The following is a 10351-nucleotide window of genomic DNA, read 5'->3' as shown; positions in this document are numbered from 1 at the left end:
AACCAACGCGTCGTATGTTACTTATATTTAATGCATATGCCACGTGGCTTTTGGTGATTGGTTATGCGGCTTCTCAGCGTTTTTAGGGCTTTTCTGCGAGTGTGTCAGTCACGAAGTGACGGTTTCATTTTGACACTTCATCATGACCTACTTTCTATAAATACTTCATATTTCTTAGGTTTTACAAAACCTCCATTCTACAGTACCCTTCTTCTTCATTCTTCCTTCTCTCTTTGGCGCATATTCCTTTGTTAATTCCTTATAAAACTATGTCTTCATCAACACCTGATCCTCGCAAATTTGTCATTGTCGATGAACTTGCTCCTTCTTCTGCTCCTGTTAGAAGTAGAAGAGGGGGTAGACTTCATAGTTTAGGCTCATTGTCCAACCGTGGTTCTTCATCTCAAACCAATATTCCCACTCCTTCATCTTCTAAACCTAGGGCTTCTTTAACCCCTGGATCTTCTTCTAGAAATAGGGAACCGAGTGAACCTAAACGTGAACCAACAGTTGATGAAATTATTCCATAGGAATTTTCTTTCTCATCTGATCGAGAAACCATAAGAAATCAAGTTTCTTCATTAGCCTCCCATGATCGTGCTGATCTTTATCCTACTCTAATCACCACTGGTTTAATTTCTCTTGTTCGAAGAGAATGCAACTGGAAACCTGACTTTCCAGTTTTAGTTCCTGGTTCAAACCAAAGAATAACCTCGTACCCGGCTGGTTATTCCTTTATTTACACACATCCTTTCACTTTAGGATTTAGACTACCCATTAACCCAATAATTATTGAATTCTTCCGCTACTTCAATGTATGCCTAGGACAGATCGGTCCCATTATTTGGACTTTGGAGGGTTGTTGCATGCCTTCGTTATCTATATAACTTGGCTTCCATGCCTTTCACCTTTTGTCACTTTCTTCATCTCTATTCCCCTAAATTATTTCGTGAAGGGGTTTTTTCACTTGTGGCTAGAAGCAAGAGGGTTTTGGTTAGCCCCGTGGATAATAGAGACTGTAGCTGGTATGCTCGCTTCGTTGCTGCTCCCACTAGTGCTTTGGTGGGTGAAGAGAATATGCCTTTTCTAGAAAAGTGGAATTTTGCACGTAAGTATTTCTCCCTTTCCTTTTTCATTTCTTGAGGAAAAAAAACTCATATATTCTCGTGTCTATTTTTTCAGCAACCATGAAAGTTTTTGAGGAGATTACTAACTTTCATGATTGGGTAGAAAAGTTATTATCGGTCGCCCCTATGGAGAGAAGATCTTGGAAATACCTCTCTCAGAGATTTGGTTGGAAAGCCAAAACAGACGGTACCTTTCCCACTTAATTTCTTTCCTTCTCTTCTGTTAGCTTAAGAGTTTCTTACCAAACTTCTTTCATTTTCTAGGATTTCCTATTCGTGGTGTCAGTCCCGTGTCTATTTCTTCTACAAGACTTTCTGTGTCTCTTGCTCAAGAGAGAATTTTGAGCTCTTCTTCGAAAAGAAAAGTTGATGGAGCCCGTGGCTCTGAGGGTGAAGAAGAACCGGAGGAGGGTTCCTTAGTGCACAGACCTCGAGTTAGGAGGCGTGTTATTTCTAATGATGAAGCTACCCCTCCTTCGAGTTCAATCCCTTCTAGACTTTTGGATGAGCCCGAAAGTGCTCCATTACTGATTTATGATGAAGAAATGAATGTTCCTCCCCGTGATCTTGCTGAACAGTTGTTTACTCGTGGATTTGAAAGTGACGAAGCCTTTGGCCCCATTTCTGAGGAGTTACCTCTCGCCTCCCTTCCAGTGTCAGTCCCCGTTCACTCTCAAGCTCCCTTCCCAGAAGTTGCTGCTGTTGCTACCCCCGTGACTACTTCCACCTCTTCTACCATTCCAGTTGCTACTACTTCTCATGTAGAAGTTGAACCTTCTAGTAGCAATAAAGAGATGAATAAAATTATCGTTGAGGTTCCTGAGAGTGGGAACTTTCTAAAAACTTCTAGTCAAGCTGATGTATGGTTGAAACCTTTTCTTGGTCCATTAGAAAAGGCAAAGTTGGAGAGTCACGGTTCATTGACTTGGATGAACGATATTGTTCATTCATCTCTGAAGGTTCGAGTTTTAACTTTGCTTCTTTTTTCCTTGTTGATTTTTTTTATTCAACAATAACTCCCTTTCCTTTGTTTTGTAGATCAATTTGATAGCACAGAACTTATGAAAAGGATTGTCCATACTGAGCAACAAGTCATTGATTACCGTACCGAAGGTGACAACTGGAAGGAGCAATTTAAGGGTCTTCAACTGGAGAAGGAAGTATTGGCAAAGGAGAAAAATGCCTTAGAGCAACAAGTGAAGATGGTTGCCGCTGAGTTGGCGATTGAAAAGCCTTCTTCAAGTCAAGTTGGCAAAGATAAGGATATCCTTGAGTCCTTATTTGCTGAGCAGCTTTCGAAAGCCACTGAAGAGATAAGGGGTTTGAAGGAACTTCTTAACTTGAAAGAGACTTATGCTAGAGAGTTAGTTCAATCACTTACTTAAGCTCAAGAAGATCTCTGTGCCTCTTCTGATAAGATCAAGTTCTTGGAGAGTTATCTTGCCCCTTTGAAGACTACTTATGATGCTTCCAAAGTAGAAAAAGAAGAGCTGAAGGCTAAGATTGATCAGTGGGAGAAATATTACGAGGATCTTGAAGATAAGCTGACACTCGACGTGAGTTGGGCTTTTTTGAAAAAACTTAGCAAAGTCAAGGCTTTTCCTCACCTAAGGTTGATGTTCCCGAAGGTGATGATCCTATTCTTGGTGAAGTTATTGTTCAAGCCCCTTCTCCCCAAGCTGAACCTTCTCCCATTACTGATGTACCAGTGAATGATGCCACTTTGAATGCTGCCCCTTAGTGTTTTTCATTACTTAGTTTTATTTGGAACTTTTTGATGGGAAGTTTTTCTTTTCTTTTTTGGAATGGTTGTTAGTTTACCCCTGTCTTATTTTGGGGTTTGATAATAAACAAGTACCTTAGTTTTTGGCCAAGATTTATATATAAGCCTCCGCTTATTTGATGTTAAGTTTTTGTTTCACTCGTTGGTATTTAAACTTGCATTTAAAAATGCTTTAACATTTCGTGATTTTGATAGATAATTTTTTTTATAAAAGTGGGCCCTTTTATAAGCGATATTAATGAAGATGACGTCTCAACTTCATATTGGTGTAAATATATGAAAGATATAGAAAAAGGAATAATTTGAGAAAGTTTTATGCTTTGAACTTTCAAATTTTATACATCACTCTTTATGAATACAAATAACTTTTTGTACAACATCTACAACTCTTTCATAACTGCTTTCTTTGTAACAGGTTTCAAAATTCCGGGTCTATCAATTAGCCCGTGACTAATTATTGCCCTTAACCTAAAAATTCGTAGGAACTTGGAATGTATCTTGTGTCCATCTTTATCCTTCCTGCGAGTTTACACCTTATCAAGGTTACTTCAAAGGTTTTTGACTCATGCTGGTTCTTTTGGCTCTTGATTAGCTCTTGACTTTTGACTTTTGGGATGATTCAGGATTGAGTTCTGACTTTTATTCTTCTTTGACTTCATATATATAATAGTCCCCCTAGTGTTAGAGCTTTGAAGTATGAAATCTCGAACACTTGATCGTTCCTTCCCTTTGGTCCATTTCCTGAAAAGGAAAATACTTACGAGACTCGGAGGTATACATTTAGATGATGACTACTTAACCCTTTTATTTCCATTAGAAAGGTTGTAACCTAGACCCATAAGAATTCTGTATTCTGTGCGTCTTTCGAGTCTAATATCATCATTTGGTACGGGCTAGCTTTTTGCCTATTATCTAAAATTGTTAGTATAATTTAAAAGAACAAAATAAAATTACAGTTGAGTGATACCTGACCGTGGGTACTTCCTCTGCCTAGAAGTAATACTTCTTTAAATGAACAACATTCCAATTCGAGGGTAGTATCTTGCCTTCCATTGTTTCCAACTCGTATGCTCCCTTTCCAGCGATGCTTCAAATCCTGTAAGGACCTTCCCAATTTGAACTCAACTTTCCTGCACTAGCTAATTTTGTTGATTGAAAAACCTTTTTGGAGATGAAGTCCCCAATCTTGAAGTATCTGAGATGAGCTTTCCTGTTGTAGTATCGCTCAATAATTTGCTTTTGAGCTGCCATTCTTATTAGAGCTACTTCTCTCTTTTCTTCGAGTAAATCTAAATTCGTTCTCATCTCTTCACCATTTGATTCCTCGGTTGTTTGTATAAATCTCGTACTTGTCTCACCTATTTCAACCGAAATTAAGGCTTCAACACCATAAACAAGTGAAAATAGAGTCTCTCTCGTGCCTGTCTTTGTTGTTGTTGGATAAGCCCATAATACTCCTAGTAACACCTCGGGCCATTTGCCATTTGATTCTTCTAATCTCTTCTTCAAATTATTAATAATAACCTTTTTTGTTGATTCGGCTTGTCCATTGGCCACAGGGTGGTACGGTGAGGAAGTTATTCGTTTAATCTGCCAACTCTGAAAAATTTCTGTGACTTTCGTGCCTATGAATTGTGGGCCACTATCACATACGATTTCTCTTGGCACTCCGAATCGGCATATAATATTTCACCAAATAAAGTCCATAACTTCTTTCTCTCGCAACTGTTTGAAGGCTCCTGCCTCTACCCATTTGGAAAAATAATCTGCTAATACTAACAAAAATCGTACCTTTCCTTTTGCTTGTAGCAATGGACCCACGATATCCATCCCCAACTTCATGAATGGCCATGGGGAAATAATCGGATGTAATAGTTCTGCTGGGCGATGCATGTTATTGCCATATAGTTGGCATTTATCGCACTTTGCCACAAATGTTTTTGCATTTTCTTCCATTTTTGGCCAGTAGTATCCTGCTCTTATTAGAGTTTTTACCAAGTATCTTCCTCCTGCGTAATTTCCATAATGTCCCTCGTGTACTTGTCTCATCACATATTCTACCTGAGCAGGTCCGAGGCATCTTGCTAAAGGTCCTTCGAACATCTTTCTGTATAAGTTTCCATGAATTAAGCAGTAACGGGAAGCTTTTCGTCGAAGTAACTGAGACTCTTTCTTGTCTTCAGGTAAGGTTCCATACTGCAGAAAGTAAACAAACTCATTTCTCCAGTCCCAAGTTAAATTATTGAAATTTACCTCATTTTTATCTTGGTCGAGTGTTGAATGAAACAAATGTATTACGATAGCATTTTTTGCATTTGTTATTTCCGCAACTGACGCGAGATTAGCAAGTGCATCTGCTTTCGCATTCTCCTCCCTGGGTATTTGCACAATTTTTTATGATTGAAACTGTCTTATCAATTATCGTGTCTTTTCAAAATATTGCTGCATTCGTGCCTCTCTAGCTATGTAAGTCCCCTGCATCTGGTTAACTACCAGCTGGGAATCACTTTTAATTACGATTTGCTCTATAGCGAGTTCTCGTGCCAGTTCCAGACCTGCAATCACAACCTCGTACTTTGCTTCATTATTAGTAACAGGATAGTATTTTATTTCTTGTCTTATATTTTATTCCGAAAGTGGGATTAAAATAATACCTAAACCCGCTCCTTTAACATTCGAGGAGCAATTAGTAAATAGAGTCCATGTACCTGGATTAGATCCGGTGAATACATGTAGTTCCTTTTCTGCTTCAGGAACTATTTCTGTGCTGAAATCAGCTAAAATTTGTGATTTTATCGCAGTTCTATGTTGGTACATGATATCATAATCACTGAGTTATATAGCCCATTTAGCTAACCTTCCTGACAGTTCTTGTTTATGTAATATATTTCTTAGAGGGTAAGCAGTTACTACAGAGATAGGATGGCACTGAAAATAAGGTCTCAGCTTTCTAGATGTCATAACTAATGCTAAAGCAAGTTTTTCTAAGTGAGGATATCGAGTCTCAGCATCTAACAAAGATTTACTAACATAATAAATTGGAGATTGTTTACCTTTATCTTCTCGTACTATAACCGCACTTACCGCCATTTCTCACACTGCGAGATAGACGAGTAACCTTTCTCCATCCTTTGGTTTAGCCAGCAGGGGTGGATTTGACAAATATGCTTTTAAATTTTGGAGGGCTTGTTGACATTCATCAGTCTACTCAAATTGGTTTTTCTTTTTCAATATTGAAAAGTATTTAAAACGTTTCTTCGAAGATTTGGAAATAAGCCTTTGTACTTCTTATTTGCTCGTGAGTATGTCCATTATCTCTTTAATGGCTTTGATCTACACAGGGTTCACTTCAATACCTTTGTTAGATATATGAAAACCTAAAAACTTATCTGAAGCCACGCCGAAGGCACATTTTTCTAGATTTAATTTCATATTATATTTGCGGAGAATTTCGAAGGTGCTCAAAAGGTGTTGAAAGTGATCTCCTGCTCGTACATATTTGACTAGAATATTATCGATGTAGACTTTCATAGTCTTTCCTAGGTGTTCTTGAAACATCTTGGTCACCAAACTTTGATATGTGGCCCCAGCATTTTTCAAACCAAAGGGCATAACTTTGTAACAGTAAGTCCCCCTGTCTGTAATAAACGAAGTTTTTTCTTCATCTAGGGGATCCATCTTTATTTAATTATATCTTGAATATGTATCTAAAAAACTCAATAGCTCATGACCTGCGGTAGAATCAATTAATTGATCTATATGCGGTAAAGGAAATGAATCTTTTGGACAAGCTTTATTTAAATCAGTATAATCTACACAAACCCACCATTTTCCATTATTTTTGGAACTACCACCGTATTAGCTAACCAGTTATGGTACTTTACCCCCGTATTGATCCGATTTTTAGAAGCTTTTGTACCTCATCTTCAATTACTTAATTTTTGAAGGTCCCTTGCTTCCTTTTCTTTTGCTGATTGATGGGTATAAAGGATCCTCATTCAGTTTGTGAGTCATCACCTCTGGTGGTATACCTGTCATATCTGAATGCGACCAAGCAAAACAATCTACATTAGCTTTTAAAAATTTGACTAAGTTACCTTTCATTTCTAGGCTTAGTTTTGCCCCAACATAGACTTTTCTTTATGGCCATTGTTTGAATAATGTGATAGCCTCAAGTTCTTCAGTTGTTGTTTGATGTTTTCATTTTCTTCTAGCTCTTGAATGACATCAGGTCTTAAATCCACATCTGTCTGTCCCAAACCATTTTCAGTTGAGGTTTGTATTATTCCATCAACAGAATTCTGTAGTTGCTATTTCTTATTTGATAACTTGATGTAATGTAGATGGCACAACATACATATCATGAATCCATGGCCTCCCGAGAATCATATTATAAGCCATATCCGTATCTATCACCTGGAATTTTGTATCTTTGACAACTCCCTCTGCAAATGTGGAAAGTACTATTTCCCCTTTTGTAACAACGCTTGAATTATCGAATCCAGATAAGGTATGAGCTTTTGGCACTATCTTGTCATTAGCTTGCATCTCATTTACCACTCTTAGAAGAATAATATTTATGGAGCGACTTGGATCAATCAAAACTCGTTTAATATTAGTATCATGTACAAGTAAAGATATTACCAGCACATCATTGTGATGGATTATCATGCCATCTGCATCTTCAAACGTTGTACTATCTTCCTCCAAAACTTGGCGAATTTGCTTCCCATGGGTCACTGAGACTTTTGACGTCTTTTTGGTAGTTGTATATGTTACACCATTGACTTCTCCTCCTCCACTTATCATGTTAACTGTTCTTTTTGGAGAAGGAGGTTTTGGAGGTTCTTGTCTATTTTTCATATAAGATTGCTTACCTTTCTCGCTGAACAAGTCACTTAAATAACCCTGCTTTAGTCAATCTGTTGTTTTATGGCCATGGTCATTATGAAACTCGCACCAGAAATCTGGATTTCTTTTGCTTGGGTTTGATCTCATTTCCTTTGGCCACCGCACCTTATCTCCCATACTTCTTAGAACAACTACCAACTCAGAAGTGCTAATATTGAAATTGTAATCACCAATCCTTGCATTCGTGTTAGCATCTCTATCACGTGCATCTCGTTCTTTTCTGAACCTGGATGATGATTCCACATCTCTGTGCCTTGATCTAGGGTCAGACCGTACATTTTCTGGTTTAGACCATGAATCTCGCCCCGTGGGTCCCATATAAGGCTCGTACCTTCTTTTGCCGGACCTTTTTTCAGACTCTGACTGTCTTGAATTTGTTCTTTCATCAATCCTTGACTGTGTGATGGTGTCTTCTTCAATCTGAAGCTTCGTACTGTACCGGTTGTATACATCATTCCACGTTGTAGTCGGGAATTCTCGTAAGCTTTCCTTAAGTCTTCTCGTGGCTTCTGCGCTCTTTTCATTTAAATTACTTGCGAATACCATGGCTACCTAATTATCAGGTACTCGGGGAAGCATCATTCTCTCACATTGAAATCTATCCACAAATTCCCTGAGTAACTCAGTATCTCTTTATTTTACCTTAAAGATGTCTTCCATCCTTTTCTCAACTTTCTGAGCTCCCGAATGTGCTTTTATGAATAAATCTGCAAGCTCAAAAAAAGAATCAATAGAGTTTTCAGGTAAAAGGGAATACCATGTTAATGCCCCTTTCGTGAGTGTTTCTCCGATTCTTTTGACCAAAACTGACTCAATCTCTTGTTTGGTTAAATCATTGCCTTTTACGCCCGTTGTGAATGTAGTTTCTCGTGAGTCAGTTGTTCCATCATATTTTGGGATATCAGGAATTTTGAACTTCTTAGGAATGAACAGAGGGGCCGCGCTCGGCTTCCAAGGTTGTTGTGAATATTTATCAATATTCACTCCTTTAATCGCAAGTGGTACGCCAGGTATTTGTTCTATGTGGTCGTTTTGCTCTTTCATCCGTTTCTGCAAAGTTAGAACCAAATTTTGTAAATCAGAGTTATTTGGTGTACCTGACCTCCCATCATGTGTTTCATTTGGAGTTCCCCCGCTTCCTAAATTGGAAATCCCCGAGTGTGGATTTTCTATGGTTGCAGTATTGTTTGGGGGAGGAGTTGGCGGTGCAGTTGGAAATCCCCTAACAAAAGCTTGGAGGGCATTGCTCACATTTTCTGCGATCAATTGTATTAAAGCATCTTGCTCGACAGTCTGCTCGTCTCCATGTTGTTCATTTGTGTGAGGTGTTGATCATTCAGGTGTTCCTTCTCGAGACTGACGTGGAGATCCCTGTGGTAAAGGGGTTGAAGAAGATCCTCCTTCCTGTTGGTTATTTTCGTTGACAGTTGACATGATTTGGTTGTGAGAAAGAAGGATTTGAAAAGTAAAAGATTATCAGATTCACGGTAACGGAACCAATTTGTTTAACCAAAAAATATGATTTTTAGTCAAAGCCTAATTTTAGAAGAAATCGGGTTACTGATAACCAAATAATTTCTTACTTCCTTAGTAATTCACTTAAAAGGAAATAAAATTGACAAAAAGTAACTAAAAAGAGAGAGTAATTGATTGCACTCAATAAGCAAGAGAAAGTAAATGTCTTTTGATAGTACTCGGAACTTGTCCTTACAAACGATATTCTCTCGCGTATATAGGAGTATACAAATATAATGTTTCCTCCTATTTATGGCGAAATCATTATGAGCATTAATGGTATTAATTGCCCGTTATAATTGGTAGTCGTAACTGTCTATAAGGATTTTGTAACGATTCCGATTCCCCTTCCTCATTAATTGTGGGTTCGTGAATCTTCCCTCTTTCTAGTCTTGATTCATTATGTTCGTGCTTCTTCAACAGCTGTTTAGGTTCGAACGTTGGTTCTTTATTGTCTCGTGGGTGTTTGCCCCGTATCTCCCGTGCTTCATACATCTTTTAAATGAAATATGACAGTTGTCATTTCCTCATTGTTCCACGTATCATGCTCTGTCAGCTAAATATAATTCCACGTGTATCACTTATTTACCACCTATACATGATCTATATTCAGGTTCAGTTTAGTTTGTACTGTACATATGTTCATTGGTAATAAAATTCCTTTATTTACCAAAAAAAAAAGAACTTGTTTAACTCCCCAAATAGTAATAGATTTTTTCATTTTTTAAAAGGATGGTTTTTATATACTCCGTCCATTCCAGTTTATGTGAATCTATTTCCTTTTTGGTCCGTTCCAAAAAGAATGACCCCTTTCTAAATTTGGAAACAGTTTAGCTTAAACTTACAATTCTACCATTAATGAGAAGCTTTTATAACCACAAAAATACTCTCGGCCCCTTTTTGACTTGTTTAGGACCACAAATTTCAAAAGTCTTCATTTTTTCTTAAACTCCGTGTCCAGTCAAATAAGTTCAAATAAATTGGAACAGAGGGAGTATGCTACATGTCTTAATTA

General features: G+C 37.8%; 1 protein-coding gene across 1 annotated transcript; it reads right to left on the bottom strand.

The window, feature by feature from the left end:
• Nucleotides 1-3999: 3999 nt before the first annotated feature.
• On the bottom strand, nucleotides 4000-7719 carry LOC138903204 (uncharacterized). The gene is made up of 4 exons (XM_070191135.1): nucleotides 7268-7719; nucleotides 5209-5284; nucleotides 4702-5106; nucleotides 4000-4500 (listed from the first exon to the last, which is right to left on the bottom strand). The coding sequence occupies exons 1-4, from the start codon at nucleotides 7717-7719 to the stop codon at nucleotides 4000-4002; spliced, it is 1434 nt and encodes a 477-aa protein (XP_070047236.1).
• Between the last annotated feature and the right edge of the window lie 2632 nt (nucleotides 7720-10351).

Source organism: Nicotiana tomentosiformis, chromosome 12 (genome assembly GCF_000390325.3).
Source record: "Nicotiana tomentosiformis chromosome 12, ASM39032v3, whole genome shotgun sequence".
NCBI classification, from domain to species: domain Eukaryota; kingdom Viridiplantae; phylum Streptophyta; class Magnoliopsida; order Solanales; family Solanaceae; genus Nicotiana; species Nicotiana tomentosiformis.
Note: the sequence above shows the minus strand (reverse complement) of the source record. Positions and strands in the feature narration are given on the sequence as shown.

Excerpts from the sequence above, each read along its gene's own strand:
- LOC138903204 (XM_070191135.1), bottom strand. The coding sequence starts at position 7,719 with ATGATAAGTGGAGGAGGAGAAGTCAATGGTGTAACATATACAACTACC. Across the intron at positions 5,285-7,267 it reads AGGCCATGGATTCATGATAT|GGAGGAGAATGCGAAAGCAG; the intron begins GTATGTTGTGCC and ends GCAAATACCCAG. Across the intron at positions 5,107-5,208 it reads CAAATGCAAAAAATGCTATC|TATGGAACCTTACCTGAAGA; the intron begins GTAATACATTTG and ends TACTTTCTGCAG.